Source organism: Gracilinanus agilis, chromosome 1 (assembly GCF_016433145.1).
Source record: "Gracilinanus agilis isolate LMUSP501 chromosome 1, AgileGrace, whole genome shotgun sequence".
NCBI lineage: Eukaryota > Metazoa > Chordata > Mammalia > Didelphimorphia > Didelphidae > Gracilinanus > Gracilinanus agilis.
In genome coordinates, this window is record NC_058130.1 from 696,168,787 (window position 1) to 696,191,308 (window position 22,522).

Consider the following 22,522-nt stretch of genomic DNA (forward strand, 5'->3'; position numbering starts at 1 on the left):
CAGAAGAACATTGTACACAGAGACTGATATACTGTGGTAAAATTGAATGTAATGGACCTCTGTACCAGCAGCAATACAATGACCCAGGACAATTCTGAGGGATTTATGGTAAAGATGCTACCCACATTCAGAGGAAGGACTGCAGGAGAGGAAACATATAAGAAAAACAACTGCTTGAACGCATGGGTTGGGGTGGACATGATTGGGGATGTGGACTCAAAACTACCACACCAATGCAACTACCAACAATTTGGAAATTGGTCTTGATCGAGGACACATGACAAAACTAGTGGAAATGCGCATCGGCCATGGGGGGGGGGGGGGGGGGGGGGGAGTGCGCGGTGTGTGTGTGTGTGTGTGTGTGTGAAGGGGATAGGAGGAGCATGAATCAGATAACCATGTTAAAAATGTATATTAATAAATGTTAAAAAAAAAAAAGTCAATCTTCATGGATATAAAAACTTGAGAATCATTGCTTTAGACCACAAGTATGCCAAAATTGGGTAATCTGAACTTCAAAATTCTTCCTCATCTCTTATGCTATCCATATCCAGAGAAAGAACTGTGGGAACAGAAACACAGAAGAAAAACATGATCTATCACATGGTTCAATGGGGATGTGACTGGCGTTTTGATGTTAAAAGATCACTCTACTGCAAATAGGAATAACACAGAAATAGGTTTTGAACAATGATACATGTATAATCCAGTGGAACTGCTTGTCAGCTGGGGTTGGGGGGGGGATCATGATTCATATAACCATGAAAAAAACCATTCTAGGGGCAGCTGAGTAGCTCAGTGGATTGAGAGCCAGGCCTAGAGACAGGAGGTCCTAGGTTCAAATCCGGCCTCAGACACTTCTCAGCTGTGTGACCCTGGGCAAGTCACTTGACCCCCATTGCCTACCCTTACCACTCTTCTGCCTTGGAGCCAATACACAGAAGTTAAGGGTTTAAAATAAAAAAAAAATTCTAAATAAATTTTTAAAAATTCTTCATCTCTTATGTTCTTCCTTCTGATTTTCCTTATCTGTTATTGGTGCCACCATCCAACCCCCAACGTACACAAGGCACCAAAGCTCAATGCAACTATTTTTAACCCTAACTCTTATTACCTACATTATCACCAAATCCTATCAGTTCTCTTTGAGCAATTTCTCCCATTTCCCCTGTTTTCAAATTGCTATTGCACCCCTCCTTCTCCAAGGCCTCATTAACATTTCCCCAGAATGTTATAAGAGCATCATTATCTCATTTCCTTGCCTAATTGCTTCTTTTTCAAGGAGATTCTTCATAGCTCTATGAGATTCACCTTCCTAAGGCCTAACTCTGATTATAATACTCCCTTGCTGGAAAAAAAAAAAAGAATAAAGGTCAAGTTATTTGCTATTCAAATGATTTTAAAAGTTCCACAGCATTATTTGTCTTTTAATGAAAGGACGGGTGAGATCACTTTTTGGGTGATGCTGCAGGGAGAATTCTCTGTAGAAGTTGTATTGAAGACTTTGTTGGAGTTAAAGATGACACTTTAAAAAAATTATCTAGAGTAGCAGATTCATGTGACTGACAGATCAGTGATTCCCAAAGAGGGTGCCACCGCCCTCTGGTGGGTGCTGCAGTGATCCAGGGAGGCGGTGATGGCCACAGGTGCATTTATCTTTCCTATTAATTGCTATTAACATTTAAAAAAAATTTAACTTCCAGGGGGCTAAGTAATATTTTTTCTGGAAAGGGGGTGGCAGGCCAAAAAAGTTTGGGAACTACTGGACTAGATGGTGAACCAAATCTTTTCTCTGATCCTCACAATCCCTTCAAAACCTCCCAATACAGAAATTATGCATCTTTGATAAAAACAACTTCTATTATCTCCATGGTCTAAAACAGTGATGACCCACAGGCCAGATGCAGCCCCCTGAAATGTTCTATCCAGCTGCCTGACATTATTCCTAATCTGATGAATACAATGAGTAGGATACAATACAATGAAACTTCCAAAGAGTTGTCTTAGAAACAAACTGACAAGTGAGCATTTCCTTTCCTTTGGCCCCCTCTTTAAAAAGTTTGCCCAGGGGGCAGCTGGGTAGCTCAGTGGATTGAGAGCCAGGCCTAGAGACAGGAGGTTAGGTTCAAATCTGGCCTCAGATATTTCCCAGCTGTGTGACCCTGGGCAAGTCTCTTGACCCCCATTGCCTAGCCCTTACACTCTTCTGCCTTGGAGCCAATACACAGTATTGACTCCAAGACGGAAGGTAAGAGCTTAAAAAAAAAAAAAAAAAAGCTTGCCCAGCACTGGTCTAGAATACTAGAATGCTAGGAATTTCAAAGGAGGTTTAAAAAATAAAATAAAACAAAACCTCCATGAACTACTCACTCAATAACCCCCTTTCTCTACTATGTACCATGCTATAAGCATTGAGGCTGAACTAACCAATACCTCCCATGCCCTCCCCCCCCACAACAAAATGCAACCTCCCATCCTAATACTCTGGCCCTTTTTCCACTGCCCTGGAGACTTATGCTCTAAATTGCATAAATTTGCTGAGGCTTCAAAAGGCAGCACCATAGCAGCATTCTGTGCTGAAAAAGATCTCTACAAGAGAGCAGAGGAACACAGTGAAAGGAGCAGGACACCTATGAAAGAGAGTCCAAACCTACACCCTGACACTTATCCCTCCTTCCTTCTCTCTGAGCCTTGGAGAGCCAAACTTTGAAGAAAAGAAATCCTTTCAAGTAGCAACAGCACCCGTTGAGCAATCACTCTGAACTCTAAGACCAAGGAACTGAGCAATCAAGAGAGAATGAGATGGGATACCTTATGTGTGTGAAGCTATATAGCATTCTACCAAGCCTGAGGGCAAGAGCCCAGTATCTAGCTTGGGCCACTTCTGTTCTTCCAAAAGTCACTTGGGGCAGAGAGCTACCCTGGTGAACCAGATTTGCCCATCAAGGAAGGAGGCTGAGATACTGTTAAGTCAGAAAGAAATCAATAGGGGGAAATAAAGGGAAAAGACTGAAATTACCAGATCATAGGAAGAAGAAAACATAATATGCAAGGAAAACATTACCAGCAGAAGGAAATATAGCCCCCAGATCTAGTAAATCACTTCAGTGCAAAGAAAATGATTCAATACTTAATGAGACAGAGGACTCTGTGGGATATCAAGAGAACATGGAACCACCACATACTGTTCCTGAATGGTCCAAAGGAGAAATAAGAAATGTGAGAGTAGACTATATGGTCTGCATAGTAGATGAGAAAAATTAGAATCTGTGAGGGCAAGTCTCACTAAAGAAACAAAGAAAAGACAACTAAGTGGAAATGCAAATTAATATAAAGAAATGAAGAACAAACTAAAAGTGAAGCAAAAAGTATAAATCAGGGTCGGCAACGTATGGCTCTTTCTGCAGGAGCCATAAAGTCAATTTTTTTCTTCAGGCACTGTTACAGGAGCACACTGTGAGCACTGTACGGCTCTCAAGAAATTACATTTTAAAAAATGTGGCATTTATGGCTCTCACAGCCAAAAAGGTTGCCGAACCCTGGTATAAATTAACATTAAAAGAAAGCAAGTTTTCTATTTAAGTAAACAAGATGCATAGACAACCAAAGGATTATGTCTCCCACAAAAAGCACAAAAAGTAAAAACCATAACACCATAATATAAGACATAATACAAGTACTCAGACCTTTTCAATGCAGAAAATAAGCCTACATAGATCACCTCCAAAAAACAATTATCTACTCAAACAATTTCAAGAAGAAACCAGAGAGAAACAGTGAGATGGAACAGTGGACAGAATACCAAGCCAGAAATCAGAAGATCCAAGTTCAAATGTGACTCCAGACACTTCCTAAATATATATCCCTAGGCAAGTCACTTAGCCTGTTTGTCTCAGTTTCCTAGTCTGAAAGATGGGGATTAAAAAAAAAAAAAATAGCACCTACTTCCCAAGACTGTTTTGAAGATAAAATGAAAAAACAGTTTTAAGGCACTTCAGATTATCTGGTACATTTTTGTTGTGTTTCAGTCATTTCCAACTTTGTGACTCCCATCTAGGGTTTTCTTGAAAATGTTACTAGAGTGCTTTGCTGTTTCCTTCTCCAACTTATTTTTTACAGATGAGGAAACTGAGGCAAATAGGGTTAAGTGACTTGTCCAGAGGCACACAGCTAGGAAGTATCTGAGGTTGAATTTGAACTCAGATTTTCCTCTTGGCCTAATACTCTATCCACTATGTTACCTAGTTGCCCACACAGTCTGGCACGAAGTACAATATAAATGTTGACTAGTATTGTTAATAGTAACAACTTTGATGCAAATAGTACCAATGTCATTCCCATTTTCCAGAAGAAAATAAGAAAACTTAGAATTTAAGTTAGTTGTAAAGGAGCCTGTAGCTACTGAGTAACACAGGCGGAACTCACAGACCAATTTTCTCACTGCAGATCCCATGATCTTTTACTCTGTCACGCTTTAAGTCACCAGATTTTGTGCAGTCAAATTACTAAACACAATGACAACTATTTCTTCTTATGAATACCCTGTGACACAAGAGCGTTAGATATCATTCCAGGGATGTGGTCAAAAAAATACCTTTTTATATGTCCAGGGGGTCAGCTGAGAATATAAAAAAAGTCTAATCTAAACTTCAAAGAAAAAAGACAGTGTGCTAGAATGGCTAACAGAGAACATAAACAGGGAAGCATAGTGTAGCACAGAGAACAGCACTTGGGTCTAAGCTGAATCTGACATTTCCTCTCAGAACAAGTTGACTCCTCAGTCTTATCATCTGTAATGTAAGGTTATAACATCAGGTAGTCTCTAGGATTTCTCTATCTTCTAGATCCCAAGATTTAAGTGCAGAGCCCTATTTTAAAATGATGAATCAACAATAAAAAAAAAAAAAAAAAAAAAAAAAAAGCAAAGTCAGAATCAGAGAAGAAACAGAAAATGGGAAGTGAAAAAGCAAGAAGAGAATTTAAAATTTTCAGTGAAGTTAAACTCATAGGGGAACTGGTGTCAGACCCAGAGTAACATCTGTAAGAAAAATAACTATCAATTTTATTTTAAGAGATAAGGTCTTGATTTAACATCCAAAGCACGTGAATGACAAAAAACCCAAACTCAAGCCTTTCATCAAGATCCTTCTTAATTCTAGTACCATCTTTCTGATTATCTCCAATTTACCCTGGGAATAGTTTGCCTGTTATCTGTGTTGTTACCCACTACTTCGGGAAGGGGGGGCGGGGTCAGAAACATCCCTAGCACCTAGAATGGTGGCGTGAGGATAGCAGGTGCTTAATAAATTATTTACTGACTAGATGACAGCTGCCTTCCAGGGACCTGAAAATTAGAAAAGGAGATGACCACAAGCCTTGAAGGAAGAACTTTTCAAAAGGTGTGGGAGGCAAGAGAATTTCATTCTAGATATCAAAGGAGTGTCTGCACTAATACATTGAAGTAGGGATGACAGAGAGGAGCTAGGAATTAGACCAATTGGGCAATAACATAAAGCAGATATTAATATGGGGAAAACAATTTTTAAAATTAGTGACAAATAGAGATCAATGGATAGAGAAGTCCAAGATCAAGTCAGGAGTTCAAATTTGACCTTGGGCACTGGAAGTATGACCCTAGGCAAATTACTTAACCTATTTTCTGCTTCAGTTTTCTCAAATATAAAATGGAAAAAATAAATAGAACTTACCTCCCCAATGGTTGTAAGGTTACAATGAGATAATATTTATATAGTACTTTCAAATCTTAAATAAATACTAGGGAAGGTGGGATGAAGAGGAGAGAGAGGAGTCCCCTATAAATTTAAAATATCTAGTAACAACTAGGCCCTTATTGTAGCAAGGCAAATATTCTCTTCCTCCCTGATTTTTTATCTTGCTTTACATAAACTGTTAAAGATTTCTGTCTTCAGGCCAACTAAAGTACATCCTTCCCTACCTTCCATATTAGCCAAGGACCTAGCCTTATATTTTACCTAAAAAACTGAGGTCATTCCCAGGGAACTCATCTCTTATCATTCTAAAATGATCTTTTCCTACTCTCTCTCCCCACTTCATTCATCTCAAATGAACAAGTGGTGTGGTCAGTTGTTCACAAACACTGTGGATAAGAAACCGTGCTAAGAGCTAGTCCTACTAGGAAAAAGTAAAACCACAATCCGTGCAGCTAAGGAAATCCTGTTCTAATATGGAAGACAGCATGATAACAAATTTTTAACCTATAAGATATATACACTGAGTACAAAATACAAAGGGGGAAAATCTTAGAATGTAGAACTTGTTGAGTTTTGAAGGGATTCAGGGAAGACAGAAAGCACAGGTTAGGAGGAAAAGCATTCAAAAGCAATGAGACTGCCAGTGAAGAGACATAAAATCAGAATAAGAGTGTCGTGTTAGAAGAAAAAGAGCAGTGTCATTAGATTATAGATTATATGGAAGTAGAAAGGACCAAGTTGTGATGGGTTTTAAAAGCAAAATAGGATTTTTTATTTTCTACCAGAAGTTAAAAAATGCTATTAGGGTTTGTGTAGATGAGGAAGGAGAAAGGTGAGGGCAACAAGGTTGGTCCCAAGTTTTAGGTAGAATCACTTTTGCAGCTGAGTAGGGGATGAGCTGGAGCAAAGGAGTCTCAAGGAAGGAAGAGCAACCAGCAGACTACTGCAATAGTCCAGGCATGAGATGATGAGGATCTAAACCAGGAAATTGTGAGTTGAAAGGACATGTAATGTATCTGAAAGATCTCTTTAAGGTAGAAATAAGATTTAGCAACAGATGAGTCTGAATGAGGATTCCAGAATGATGGATGCCATGAAAGTTTCCAGCCTAGATGCTGGGAAAATAGTAATGGCCTCAACATTTAATGGGAAAGTGGTGCCAAGATGCCTGAGTGGCAAGGTAGTGTAAAGTTGAAAAGACTTAAATCAGCTGTCCCTGTCCAAATTAAAACAAAATCTAGCCCACCTCCTTCCATTCTCAGTATCCTCTCTCGAAGGCGGCACTAGAGGGCATTACCCCAGTGATAAAGTCACTAATTGACCAAGGCATCATAATTCCCTGTAAACCTGAATACAATACGCCAATCCTGCCTGTTAAAAAGCCGAAAATTGGGGCCCAATGGCAAGCATCTCTATCGATTTGTCCAAGATTTGAGGGCAGTGAACAATCATATTATAAAGAGACACCCTGTAGTTTCCAATATAAATACTATCATTTCTTCTACTCCTAGCACAGCTACATACTTTACAGTAATAGATTTGTGCTCAGCCTTCTTTTCCATACCTATACATGAGGATTCCAGACATATCTTGCTTTCACCTGGAAAGGTTCCCAGAGGACATGGGCATGTTTGACCCAAGTGTATGTCAAAAGCCCAAGCCTTTTTGTACAGATTTTGAGCCAAGACACAGATAATATAACATTTAAAAACAGCAAGTTAATTAAATATTTAGATGATTTACTCTTGGCCTCACCAGATGCCACAACATGTCAAGAAGATAGTAAACATCTTTTAGAATTACATAAAAGAGGCCACAAGATCTCAAAAGAAAAGGCTCAGTGGTGTCTCCACAAAGTGCAATATTTAGGCTTTATTTTAACTGCTAGGTCCCGTTTAATTTCTCCACAATGTATTTAAAGTATCCAAAACTTAAGTGATCCTACCACTAAAATATAACTGAGGGCAATACTTGGAGTGACAGGATTTTGTTGGCAGTGGATCCCTTGCTATGGGGAAATCACTAAGTCCCTTGTAGCACTCACAAAAAACATAGTCCCTGAATCACTTGGAAAAGGAACACAGAACAGCTCTTTCAATTTGAAAACATGCTATCCTGACTGCCCCTGCTCTCAGCATCCCAAATTATGACAAACCATTTACTTTATATGTCCATATAAGGAAAGGAGTAGTTTCAGGTGTTCTAACTCAACTTTTGGGACCTGACCAATGCCCAGTAGCCTATTATTCAGCCCAGATGGACCCAGTAGCTGCAGGAGCACCACCATGCCTTAGAGGAGTAGCTGCCACAGCTTTATTAGTGACTAAATCTATTGATCTGGTACTAGGATGCCCTCTGACCATAATGTGCCCACACGAGGTAGAGACATTGTTATTAAGACATAGAACTCAGGCATTTACTGATCAAAGGATTATGAGATACGAGATAACCCTATTGAATAATGAACATATCACATTAAAATGCTGTGGAGCTCTTAATCCCACAGCCTTGCTCCCTGATTTGCCAATTTCTGGAGAACCTTTACATGATTGTACATCTTTGGTGTCCACTGTTGATAAACCTCGTAGTGATTTACTGGACACCCCTCTGAATAATCCTGATTTAATATTATTTACAGATGGTTCTTCTTTTATGAGAGATGGTATGCACTATACAGGAGCTGCAGTAGTTACAGAATTGGATACTCTATGGTCAGCTTCTTTACTCTCACATGTAAGTGCACAAGGTGCAGAACTCACAGCCTTAAAACAGGCTTGTATCATTGAACAGAACAAAAAGGTCACAATTTACACAGACTCCCATTACGCATTTGACATGTCATGCTGTCAGCATGTTATAGCTTCAAAGGGGATTCTTAACATCAGCTGGAAAGTGTATTGCCAATGCAAACCTTATCACTCAACTTCTTTCTACCATCCAGCTCCCTGAAGCCATATATGTTGTTCACTGCTCTGTACATACAGGTGGCACTTACCCTGTCTCCAGGGGAAATGATCGAGCAGATGCTGCAGCCAAACTAGCAGCCTTAGAAGGACCTGAGTTAATTATGCCACTAACAATTACTGACAATTTGGATCTATCCCTTTCCTATAATGACAAGGAAGTGGGAAAATGGAAGCAGAAATTTAGAGCAAAACAGATAAATGGAGTATGGGTGTCATCTGAAGGCAAGCCCCTGTTCCCTAGGGCTTTCTATAACCAAATTTGTCATTCCATCTGTAAACACAGTTATTTTGGCACCTAAGGCATTGTGGACTCTGTTAAAAGATTATGGATAGCACCTGGAATAACTACAATTGCCTCCAAAATATGTACAGCTTGTCCTACCTGCCAGGCCTTTAACCAGCACACTTTTCAAGAAAAAGCTTTTGGTGGACGTCCTCTAGCTTACACACCATTTAAACATTTGCAAACTGATTTTATCTCTATGCCAAAAGCTGGACACTATAAATTTTGTCTGGTCATAGTTGATCAACTGACCAGGTGGCCTGAAGCATTTCCTACTGCTCAGGCCACAGCAGCTTTTGTTGCCAAAATCCTTATGAAAGAGATTATTCCTTGTTTTGGCCTGCCAGCATGTATTGATTCTGATAGAGGAACTCACTCAGTCTTATGACAAGTTTATTCATGTTTGGGGATAACTCCTAAATTTCATACACCATATCATCCCCAGAGCCCTGGCCAAGTTGAAAGGATGAATAAAGAACTTAAAACTATGATTGGCAAATTATGCATGGAGACTCATTTAAAATGGCCTGAAATTCTACCTCTGGCCTTATTTTATCTCAGAAGCAGAACCAGAGGTGATTTACACATCTCACCATTTGAGATGCTATTTGGACATTCACCTATATTCAGGCACAACCATTCAACCCTGCCTATACTTCATTGTTAGGAGGGGATACAACCATTGCCACTTATATCAGACAATTACAAACAAAATTGTGAGAACTCCACGACTCTGGAGCTGCTGTTCAAGCAGGCCCCTTAGACTTCTCGCTTCATGGTTTGAACCCAGGTGATAGTGTGTACATAAAGAATTTCAAACCTTCTGGGTCAACTGAACCTGCTTATGATGGACCATTCTAGATCCTATTAACTACACCAACAGCCATTAAAATTGGAGAAAGGGACTCATGGATTCATTGCAGTAATGTGAAATGAGTACCCTCTATTGAAAATGAATAATTCTCTGTACTAAGTTCTATTACCTGTACCTATTATATTTGTCTATTGATTGTATTTGACTGTTGTGATAAGAATGCTCTATTCCTGGATTTTGCACTATTTTGTTGCACTTTATTTGATTGATCCTTGTATTTGAAAGATACATATACTACCTCACAACAAAATATCTGTATTAGTGACCTATATTGATCTGATGTGCCTTTCATCATTCCTTTTGTACTTTCTTCGATGTATTATTGCTTTATATGTCTCACATCACTTTGTCTAACTCATTTGCACTCACACTGTGGATCATGGCAATTTAAGGAAGGAATGAATCTTACTTCTTGAAAATTAACCTCTATTCTTTACCTCTGTGATTGTGTAAAACTACACATTTTTTTTTGTTGTTCATTTTTCTTCCTACATGCGCAATACAGTATTTGATTTTTTTCTCTCATTTTTTACATTTGAAGCACGTCACCAGCATTAAATAGACTCTTGACTGTTTTGATTTTTGTAATAAGAATAAGCTAAGATGTCCATTTACCTAGCATATAAATTTAGACTCAAAAAGCTCTGGACTATAGAAACCTGCCACTAGTTATTTAATTATGATGAGACTTTTGCTCAATGACTATATATAATCCAAGGAGAATTGGAACCACAAAGGAGCACAGAGTTTTTGACCTGCGAAGTGCCAAATGAGCACATAAAGGAAAGGGACCAAACTAATCCTACAGGGATTGATGACATTCTACGCAAAGACTTGATCCTGTGTGTGACTAAGGTTCCGATGCTTAGCGTATGTTAAGACGTAGGACTTCCTTGTACCGCATTCGATATCAAAGTACTCGACATCGATTGTTCTGGCTCCATTATCTCTGAAAGTGAAGAAAAGTATTGCGCTGGGAAATGCTATTTCCCATTTGTCTCGAGATCTAGTCTCCTTTTTCCATTTCTTTCATGATGTGACAACTTACTGTAGTTCAGGCTGCTAAACTGGGTTAGTGAGTGACTGTTGTTGCAAAGCTTATGGGACATGGATTGCTACAGGAACCTGCTTTGATTTGTGATTTTTTTCCTTTTTCTTGTTCCTAGAATTTTTTCCTTTCACATTTTTTTTAATATCCTACATTTTCCTCAGAGGTTATTTTTTTTTTCTTTTTACCTTTTTTACTTTTCTTTGGACTCTGATGTTTTGAGAATTGATTCATATACCTTATGCCTTGACCATGTATTCCTGTGTGATTCCCATGTGTATCCCTGTATTTTCCTCAGGGGGGAATGTAAAGTTGTTCTCCTCTGGGGGACTGTTATTTCTGTGAATCTGGACTTAAATTTGACCCTAATTTAGAACAGAAGACTACCTCCCAGAATACAGAAGACGCCATGAAGATCCATGAAGATTCCTGCAGAGACTACACACTGCACAAAAGATCCAGAGTGAATTTCAAGACATGGAGAATTTGAACTCTGGGGGGTTGAATGTATTTATTTTGAATGGACACTTTATGCCAGAAAGGGGACTGCCCCCTAAATGGCTTTGTCAATGCACCGAACACTGGTTTTGTTCTTTCTTCCTTTTATTTCCTTTTTATCTCTGAATTATCGTAAACTTTAATTTGATTATGTTTTCATGATCCACTGGGGAGACTTGCCTCCCAAAGGATCACAGGGGGGAATGTAAAGTTGAAAAGACCTTGTACCCTTTTTAAACTACATTATCCAAACTCCCTTTCACCATACCCATAATTCCTTAAGCCTTTTCCTATTGGTTGTGGGTTTCGCGGGCTGTTTTGAGATGGTTGTTGTGGGCGTGGAGATGGGTTATTTTTGGAGGAGGCAGCGTGGTAAAGGGTGAGTTGGGACTCTTTCCCTGCACTTTTAATAAAATCCTTATAAATATATTTTGGAGGCACTGAATATTAATTTTAAAACTTAGAGTAGCCATAAAATTCCATAGACCTAGAAAACACCTAAGACTGAATATTGATGGGGAAATAAAAAGAAATTCGAGAGGGTCCTTTGTCCAGCTCAGGTTGGTATAGGGAGACAGAGGTCTGATGACACTAGGGACTAGTTCGGGGAAGAACATACCTCACACACAGAGGAACAAACGTGTACCAGGACTAGAGGAGGTTCCAGATCTATATTAGGATGGATGCTGCAATGGGGACATGTGCCAGCTGACAGCTTTGAAGCCCACTACCTAGTTGTATGTCACAGATCCAAGATGAACTGAGGAAGGGTGTCATTTCTGAACAACAAAGGTCTAGATAGTGTACTGAGAAAGGAGAAAAAAGGAGAAATTTCCAAAGTAGGCAGCAGTAATGTGGCTTAGGCCCCAAGAACAGAGCAGAATCTCAAATTAGCAATTAGCTCAGCCCTTCAGAGTGTTAAAATGATTTGAGGAAGAACCTCAAGGATGTTAATGGCTTAGCTAGTCTGGTTATGTGTTGAGACTAGCTGAGTCACTCTCCTCCTTTACCCTGAGGGCTTCGATGGGGTTTATCTTTGTGATGGTGTTGAGAACAAAGATGGACAGAAATCAGTGTTCAGACAAAGGACCTTTTGGGGTTTGGTAATGACTAGTTGCCAGGACTTAGCAAATAGCCCGACCCCAAGAAAGTCCCCTCTGGACTCAGCTTTCTGTCAGGGAGACCACAATGACAGTCACCTTTGGATTTAATTTAACCAAAGCTTAAGAGAGTTGTCTCTCCAAATTTCCCCATATACCCTCAACCCTCTCTCCAGGTATTTTCAAGGAAATCTGATTAGACTGTGAATCTCTCAAAAGGGATGGTTTATTATAACAAGTTCAAGGAAGGGTCAGGTTAACGGGATGAGGAAAACCTATTTTAACACACAAGGAGGTTTGGAGTCTCTTTGGCCTAGCCAAGCCCACAGCTGGGCTTCAAGCATTCTTCTTCCTTCCTCTAATCTGTCAGCTAATCTAATCTAAAGACAGGTTGCAAAAGTCTCTCTTTGGAAGGCACAGGTAGGGTAAAGGTCTGCAGGCTGTCTCAGCAAGTTTTCTGGGTCGAAAACCCTTCTAGCTGCTGTAGATGTCTAGTCAGCCTCTTTGTTGGTTATTTAGGAGAAAATCAGGAACACTTTTAGGTCTTCAGGCACAAGGAAAAGATTGGGAAAGTCTCAGGTATCCAAATATTGAATCCTGAGGTGAGGTAAAAGTCCTCCATCCCCTGCCAGAGACAAAGTCCCTCCTCCTGTTCTATTTCCCACAAGCCTCTGTTGCTCCTTCCAACTGTGACTCCTACCCTTCGAGCTTCCTTGCAACATTCCAAAACTCTCCTCTCTGTGCCAAACTTTTCCTACAATTGTTAAGGGATAAAATCTCAAAATAAATGGGAGCCTATAGTTATGTTACTCTGAACTAGCAGAAATTCCTAGCTGGCTCATATGTGCTAAGTACAGCAGCATAATTTAGTTGCTCTGATTGAAATCCAGGTTATCCCTGGATTAGACTACTTCGGGAACACTGAACACTTAGAAACTGCTCCCTCTCTAAGGATACCTTTCATCTCTCCTAACTGTTGCATCTAATGGCCTTTTCTCAACCCCACCATTCTTGATCAGGACATCTTGACAATGCTGATCACCTTCCTCGAGAATACTCTCTCTTAACACCCATTCCTACTGAAAACACTAGAAAGCATAGGAATAGAAGGACCTTTCCTAAAAATAATAAACAGTATATATCTAAAACCATCCACAAGTATCATGCAATGAGGATAAATTAGAAGCCTTCCCGATAGGATCAGGAGTGAAACAAGGATGCCCATTATCATCTCTATTATTAACACTGCACTAGAAACACTAGCAGGAGCAATTAGAGAAGAAAAAGAAATTGAAGGTATTAACAATGGCAATGAGGAGACTAAGCTATCACTCTTTGCAGATGATATGATGCTCTACTTAAAAAATCCTAGAGAATCAACTAAAGGCTAGTGGAAATAATCAACAACTTTAGCAAAGTGGCAGGATACAAAATAAATACACATAAATCATTAGCATTTCTATATATTTCCAACACATCTCAGCAGCAAGAGTTAGAAAGCGAAATACCCTTTAGGAATCTATCTACCAAAACAAACACAGGAATTATATGAACACAACTACAAAACACTTTCCAAACAATTAAAACTAGATCTAAATAATTGGAAAAACATTGACTGCTCATGGGTAGGACAAGCTAACATAATAAAAATGACCATTATGCCCAAATTAATTTACCTATTTAGTGCCATACCCATCAAACTACCAAGAAACTTTTTTACAGAATTAGAAAAAAACTATAACAAAGTTCATTTGGAAGAACAAAAGATCAAGAATATTAAGGGAAATAATGGAAAAAAAAAGTGAAGATGGTGGCCCAGCAGCACCAGATATCAAGCTGCACTATAAAACAGTGGTCATCAAAACAATATGGTACTAGGGGGCAGCTGGGTAACTCAGTGGATTGAGAGTCAGGCCTAGAGACGGGAGGTCCTATAGATCATTAGTTCAAATCCAGCCTCAGACACTTCCCAGCTATGTGACCCTGGGCAAGTCGCTTGCCCCCATTGCCCACCCTTACCACTCTTCCACCTAGGAGCTAATACACCGAAGTTAAGGGTTTAAAAAAAAAATTAAAAAAACAGTATGGTACTGGTTAAGAGACAGAAGTGTGGATCAGTGGAATAGATTTGGGGTAAGTGACATCAGCAAGGCTGTCTATGATGAACCCAAAGAGCCCAACTTTTGGGACAAAAATCTACTATTTGACAAAAACTATTAGGAAAATTGGAAAACAATATGGGAGAGATTAGGTTTAGATCAACATCTCACACGCTTCACCAAGATAAATTCAGAATGGATGAATGACTTGAAAATAAAGAAGGAAACTATAAGTAAATTAGGTGAACACAGAATAGTACACTTGTCAGATCTCTGGGAAAGGAAAGATTTTAAAACCAAGCAAGAGTTAGAAAAAATTACAAAATGTAAAATAAATAATTTTGATTATATTAAATTCAAAAGTTTTTGTACAAACAAAAACAATGCAACCAAAATCAGAAGGGAAACAACAAACTAGGAAAAAAATCTTTATAACAAAAAACTCTGACAGAGGTCTAATCATTCAAATATACAAGGAGCTAAATCAATTGTGTAAAAAATCAAGCCATTCCCCAATTGATAAATGGACAAGGGACATGAATTGGCAATTTTCAGATAAAGAAATCAAAAGTATCAATAAGCACATAAGAAAGTGTTCTAAATCTCTAATAATTAGAGAAATGCAAATTAAAACAACTCTGAGGTACCACCTCACACCCAGCAGATTGACTAAAATGATAGAAGGGGAGAGTTATGAATGTTGGAGCGGATATGGCAAAATTGGGACATTAATGTATTGTATGTGGAGTTGTGAACTGATCCAACCATTCTGGATGGCAATTTGGAACTATGCCCAAAAGGCTATAAAAGAATGCCTGCCCTTTGATCTAGCCACACCATTGATGGGTTTGTACCCCAAAGAGATTATAGATAAACAGACTTGCACAAAAATATTTATAGCTGCTCTCTTTGTGGTGGCAAAAAACTGGAAAATGAAGGGATGCCCTTCAATTGGGGAATGACTGAACAAATTGTGGTATATGCTGGTGATGGAATACTATTGTGCTCAAAGGAATAATAAACTGGAGGAATTCCATGTGAACTGCGATGACCTCCAGAAATGGATGCAGAGTGAAAGGAGCAGAACCAGAAGAACATTGTACACAGAGACTTATACACTGTGGCAAAACAGAATGTAAAGGACTTCTGTACTAGCAGCAATGCAATAACCCAGGACAATTCTGAGGGATTTATGGAAAAGAATGCTACCCACATTCAGAGGAAGAACTACAGGAGAGGAAACAGAAGAACAACAACTGCTTAAACATATGGGTTGATGCAGACATGATTGGGGATGTAGACTCGAAAGGACCACACCAATGCAACTATCGATAATATGGAAATAGGTCTTGATAGATGACACATGTTAAAACCAGAGGAAATGTGCCGGCTGGGGGTAGGGAGTAAGGGGAGGGATGGGGGCAAAGGGGAAAGAACTTGAATCATGTAACCATGGAAAATTTTTCTTGAATATTCTCTCTTTTTAGGGTTTTGTGATATAGTTCTACCCTAGTTATCCTACCATTTATGTAACCACTCCTTAATCTCTAACTATTGAACTTTCATTCATGCCGTGTTCATTAACCATAGGTATCCAATCTCCCAGTTATCTGGAAACATCTTCTTTTCCCTCTGTATAATCTCACTTCCTGATCTGAGGAGTTCCTAGGGTTCAATTATTCTCTCTACAAAGGATAAATCCCAGATTCATATGTCCAGTTCTTTTTTCTCTATTGTCTCATACCACCATTGGGCATTTGAAATTGGATGTTCTTAAACTGGTACCTCAAATGTATTACTTCCAAAACAGAACTCTATTTTTAATCCTAAAACCCTCATCACCAAGGCTTCTCAGTATTATCACTGAATCTATTTGCTCACTTACCCTACATATTCGAAATCTTGAAGTTTCTATCTCCATAGCATCTGTTGTATACATCTCTTACTCTCTACCTATAGTCACAATCTTAGTTCAGTCTCTCATCACTTCTCAGGTAGACTGAACCATAGCTATCTAATTTATTAATTTCTTCTCAAGTCTCTCCCCATTCCAATCATCCTTATTCAGCTGTTGATTTTTCTCAAGTATAGCTCTGACCATTGTCAACCATTCCCTGGCCCAACAAATTCCAGAGGCTTGGCATTACACTAAGATCAAATATAAAGTCCTGTTTATAGCTGAGACAAAATAGGCATTTAACAATTGTCTGATTTGGTTAATTGATAGGGACCTCCTTCCACTAGGTAGATCAAAACTTATTTATAACATATGGCCTCAAAGAGGTTCAGTAACGTCCCTATGGTCACTTATTTATGTATAATAAGAGTAGTAGGTGTCTGTATCCCATATTACATTAAAGCTAGACAATAATATTACATATCTTAAGTAGAATACTATAACTTAAGAATCTGTATCATCACTGTCGTTCTTTTAACCAATGTTTTTCTTTTTTTTTTTTTTTAAACTCTCACCTTCCATCTTAGAATGAATACTATTGGTTTCAAGACAGAAGAGTGGTAAGGGCTAGGCAATGGGGGTCAAGTGACTTTCCCAGGGTCACACAGATTTGAACCTAAGACTTCCCATCTCTAGGCCTAGCTCTCAATCCACTGAGCTATCCAGCTGCCCCCTTAATTTGTTTTCTTAAGGCAATCTAGTTGTATAGTTATAATTTATACAGTAGGACCTCATTTTACTTAATTAACTTAATTAACATTCAAATTCTGGTATATGCAACTATCAATCAGAAACAATAAAGGCAGAAAATTATGTAAAATAAAAGTTTTTGATTATGTGCTAAATTAAATCCACACTATTTTCCCAAGTGGTGTAAAGTCTTGCAGCAGTTTGCCTAATCACACTTGTTCTTGTACCAAGAAGCATTAGATTGAGTCATTGTTTTGCACCAAACATAAATTCCCACATCAGCCTTTGTAACAAGTCATGTCTCTGCCAGAGCAGTGCTTTCTCTTTGTTTCATTAATGCTATTTGGCCCCAAAGTATAAGAGCAATTAAGTGAAGCTTTGATAAGCCTATGAAAAGTCATAAAGTGCCTAGATATGTTCATATAATAATACTTGTTAAATAATGAGATTGCTATTATGAGTGATTTTCAACTTACATGAAGGGTCTTGGATGTCTTGGTCATAGAAAAACAAAGTTCTACTGTATACTGAAACCACTGATTTGGGTCTTTATATAAAAGTCAAGGATGTGGTATTTTAATCATCTTTGAAAAAATTAAAAGGTACTAGGAAAAATATGAAGGTGCAGCTATGAATGTGATGGAATGCAGTAAGAAATGATGAGGAATTCTAAGAAATACACAATAGGAATTGATCAAGAGCAAAATATGCAGAACTAAGAAAACCATATAATGACAGCAAAAACATAAATGAGAACACCACCAGAAGGAACCCAAATTCTGAGTAAAATAATTTTAAACTAATCCTAGAGGTCTTGGAAAAAAGATGATCTGGCAAAATTTCTTCTCCTTTATGACAAAGTGAAGGGTTACTAGGACAGAATGTTTTTTCTTATTATTGTTCTTTTTCATAGGGAAGGGTTCAATTTATAGATAGGGGCTAAAGGTAGGAAATGACCAATGTGCAGACAAGAGACATTAAAATAAAACTTAAATAATAAAATAATAAATTCTTTTTAAAAGGAAAAAAATTGTCCAAATAGAAGTTTTTAATTATAACTAGCTTTCCTGACTTATAATTAACTATGATTTATACTCTTTTCCTATATTTATCATATTACTATATTATTTGGAGTTACAAAGGAGCTAAGAAATTATGTAGTTCATTATCTTTATTTTATAAATGAGGAGTTAAAGAACAAATTTAGGCATTCCTTACATCAACTGGAATAAGGGTTCTGAATTAATGAGTTTTAATATAAGAAGTTAACTTGGTCAATCTCTACTACCCATTTGAATTCCTACATTTAGTGATAAATATCTCTGCAAATGAGTTTCTATTCATTAAAAGAGCATCCACATGGGGGTGGGGGGAAAGGGAGGGGGGGTTCAAGACATATATCCAAGAGATTTATTATAGAGAGGTTTCTTTATTGAAAATTGTTGTGGGGTCCTGTGGTTCTCCAAATCTGCATCCAGACTACAAAGGAGTAGGGGCAGCGTCTTCAAAAAATAGCTTTTTACAATGGCTGAACAATTATGGTATATTAATTTAATGGAATATTATTGTAACATAAGAAATGAAGATATGATTTCAGAGAATCCTGGGTGGTAAGAAATAATACAAAGGGTAGTGAGCAGAACAACAACAAGAACAATTTATATGACAGAAAACCCTGAATCACTTTAAGAACCTTGATCATTGCAATGACCAATCATGACGACAAAAGACCTGCAAGCAAGCAAGTTAACTACCTCCTGACAATATGTAAGCAAAAGGCATGATTATTGACTGACATACATTTTGGGACTCGGTCTTTTGTATGTATTCATTTTGTGTAACTATGCTTAATTTGTTGAAAAGATCCCCCTGCCCCCTCTTCTTGCCCAAGCTTTTCATGTTAAACATTTTTTTTAAAGCAAAAGGGAACAGAAGTTAAGAAGAAAACACAAGCAGGACAGTTTGAAAATAACAAGAATAAAATACATTTTCCAAAAAGCAAGTGGTACAAAATGTAGATTTACAGTTTCATATAGAATGTTTATGCTTTGCTATAAACAGGAAAATGCTTTTTGCATGTGTTTTAAGATCAATATAAAAAAATTTAATGGTTTTTTTAGCTTTATGTTTGTAAACAGGAAAAGTCCCATTTTCTGGCCAAATATTAGATATGATCTGTACTTTAGGCAGAGTTTTAGAGTAGTGACTGGTGGGAAGCAAACTGTAATCTATTATACCTCTGCTTCCAGATCTACATTTTGTCACCTTTGAGACCAATAAATGCTTAAGGGGCATGAGAACATGGGATAAATATTTCTTCCTTTACTCAAGGTGAGCTAACCTTGGGAAATAAAAAATGTCTTATGAGTCTTGGTGGTAGTGCATGATGAGCAAATACATATCTAGGAACTGGTCTTTGGGTAAATGTAAATAGGAAAGAAATTTTCATCTGGTTTCAGGGGTAAAAGCAAGAGAAAAGAATAAGAAATTTGGGTATACATACTAGTAGCCAATTCTAAATTGCCTAGCAAGAGAATAACCTTCAGTAGTTCCCTCAGAGTGATAGAGGTGCTGATGACTCTGTCCCTTGATACAATATAGGAATATTAACTCAGATTCTATGAGGCAGCATGGAATAAAATTTCAAAACATAAAGATACTAATAAGGCCTTTATACATTAAGATGCATAAAAAAGTTTAAACATCTGTAACACTTATACTTTGCAAACACTTCAGCCCTATAGAAGAAATATGACTATTTCATAGGGATGTTATAAGGACCAAATGAGTCGGTTTATGTGCAGGTTAAGTGCTTTAAAAGCAATTTATGCTGGAAAAATGTAAAGAATGATTTTCCTTAATGGAGCACTCACCATTAACATCACTAAATCCAACTTAACTATTTAGTTAAAAGTTTAGAAAAATTATAATAGCCTGATGTCAAACACATTTAAATAATCATCTAGTTCTGAAGTTGTATGACAATGACCTATTAGTTTCCATTTTGCCATTTCCAGTTTGTAATACTCCTGCTCTATATGAGTCATGCTATAAAAACGAGTGCATAAAGCAGGTCCCATGACTGCTCATAGTTTAAAACTCAAAGAGATGTATATGTAATTGGGGTGGGGGTGGGGGGTGGGGGGGGAGGAAAGAGAATACAAAAAAATATAAGGGGATGGGTAGGAGAGGACATTTAGTCACAGAAAAGCCTAAGATGCTAAAATGCAAGGAACCATTTATGGCATTTTGGCCTCGAAACCAATAACTACATCTTTTGCTACTTATTAAATAAGTAGAATAGCTTAAAAGATTTGTTACTCACCTAATAAAATCAACATTTAAACTTCATTTACATCATGTCAAGAAAGGACAGACAACACTTACCAATTTGCAACAATATCGGTGTGACCCAAGCCGTTTCCATGGCATAACAGAATTCCCTGCCAAACATTACTGCCCCATGCATCACCCAAAGGCGAACTGGTATGCGGTCTATGGATCCTTCGCTAACCGTCTCATCACGGTTCTCATTTTCCTTATTTTCAGATTTCTGAAGGTCTGGGGCTGGTGCAGTGAGCTCTTGGACTTGCATAGACTCCGAGTCGGCATTCTGAGGAGCCATTTTCATTACCACCAAAATATATATCTTTATTCTATCTATATAAATAATACTATCATATATCTTTAATGATAAATTAAGGTGTCTTCTCTTTCAGCTTGTCGCGTTCCTCATGCAGGTAACACATTCCTCTTTGTATAAATGGATATCTCACAACTTCTCACCTATGTCTGAGACATGCAGCAAAACAGAATGGTATTTGGTAGGACTTTAAACATATGGCTTGCTGGTTTACTGTGAATTAGAGTTAAAAATCCATAATTGCCATTCAGTTAATACCAGTTTCATCATTATTATTGAAGAGGTGCTGAAATTATTTTTCTTGCTACAAAGAAGTGGAAAGGTATCACAAAAAGGTGGTCCACTGTTAATCCCCATCGAGTGACTGATTAATCTGCAAAAAAGAGGAAAAAATAACCAGAACAACAGTCAGTGAAAAAGGAAATAGCTAGAATGGCCTATGTGGCTCTGCTCTAAGAATCCCTCTCTTTTCCCAAGTTCCTAGTTGGCTAACCCTCCACATATCCCAAGGTATCTGGACACTTAAAAAGCTATTTAGTGAAAATTCCTAGGCCTCAAGAATTTATTCAGAATCTATATCAGTGGTTCCCAAACTTTTTTGGCCTACTGCCCCCTTTCCAGAAAAAAATATTACTTAGTGCCCCCTGTCACATACTATCACTGCCTCCTTACAGTTATTCACCACCCCCAAATGCACCTGTGACCATAATTGCCCCCATGGATTGCTGCAGCACCCATCGGGGGCGGTGGCCCCTACTTTGGGAATCACTGATCTATATGAAGAGAATGACAAATAGATGTTTATAAGAAATATAACTTTTTCTTTCACAAAGATATCTTGACACAGTGGCAAAAAACACTGGATTTAGCATTAGGTTCTAGATTAATATTCTGTTCTGCTACTTTCTTTATGATCTGGACCTCAGATTCCTCATCTGTAAAATATTAAGTGGGAGTGGACCTCTGGGGTTCTTTTCCCACAAGAAATTCTGAGGTCTTTCTTTGCAAGAAATGGATGAAAGAAAATGGAAGACTTGAAGAAAGAATGACAAGAGAAATAACCTGTTGAGGGTAAGAGTTCTTTCAATCTTCTCCTATCTACTAATATCTTCTACCTATTAAGTATTACACTGTATAAACCTATCTATTTAATTCACAGCTCTTTTTAATACTCATCAAGACTGGGGAAAAACTGTTATTTAGGTTTACCAAGGAAAGATGGAACAAATAAAATCAAGTTTGGAAGCCTACTCAAGTGGCCTGCAGATAGGTTCTCTACTAGGTTAACCTCAAAGTTTGCATAGTTGTGATTCTAAAATGAATATACAAATGTCACTTTGAAGGCCCACCATTCTTTATTTCTTGGAATTAAGTTTTATTGCATTAAAGAAACTTTTTATAAGACATTTATACCTTGATTAACTAGATGGCAACTAACTAGAGTGTTTTTCCCAAACCTTAGCCCCCAAATTACTCTGCATTTAGGAGGAAGAAGCAAATTTTCATTAGAAGAAGATAGTATATTCTCACATGTTCCCAATACGCCCTTACTCTCTCCTTTCCAGGGCATTGTATTTTCAGCCAGATGACCTGGCTGCACAGCCCAGCTGTGCTACTTACTACTTATGTGTA

General features: G+C 38.0%; 1 protein-coding gene across 1 annotated transcript in view; it reads right to left on the reverse strand.

Annotated features, from left to right (window-relative positions):
* Positions 1 to 20,878, reverse strand: part of SLC45A4 (solute carrier family 45 member 4) — a 74,968-nt gene extending 54,090 nt beyond the window's left edge. Inside the window, exon 1 of the mRNA XM_044669309.1 lies at positions 20,635 to 20,878. Within this exon, the coding sequence (XP_044525244.1) occupies positions 20,635 to 20,878 (244 nt within the window). The remainder of the gene's footprint in view (positions 1 to 20,634) is intronic.
* Positions 20,879 to 22,522: the final 1,644 nt, after the last annotated feature.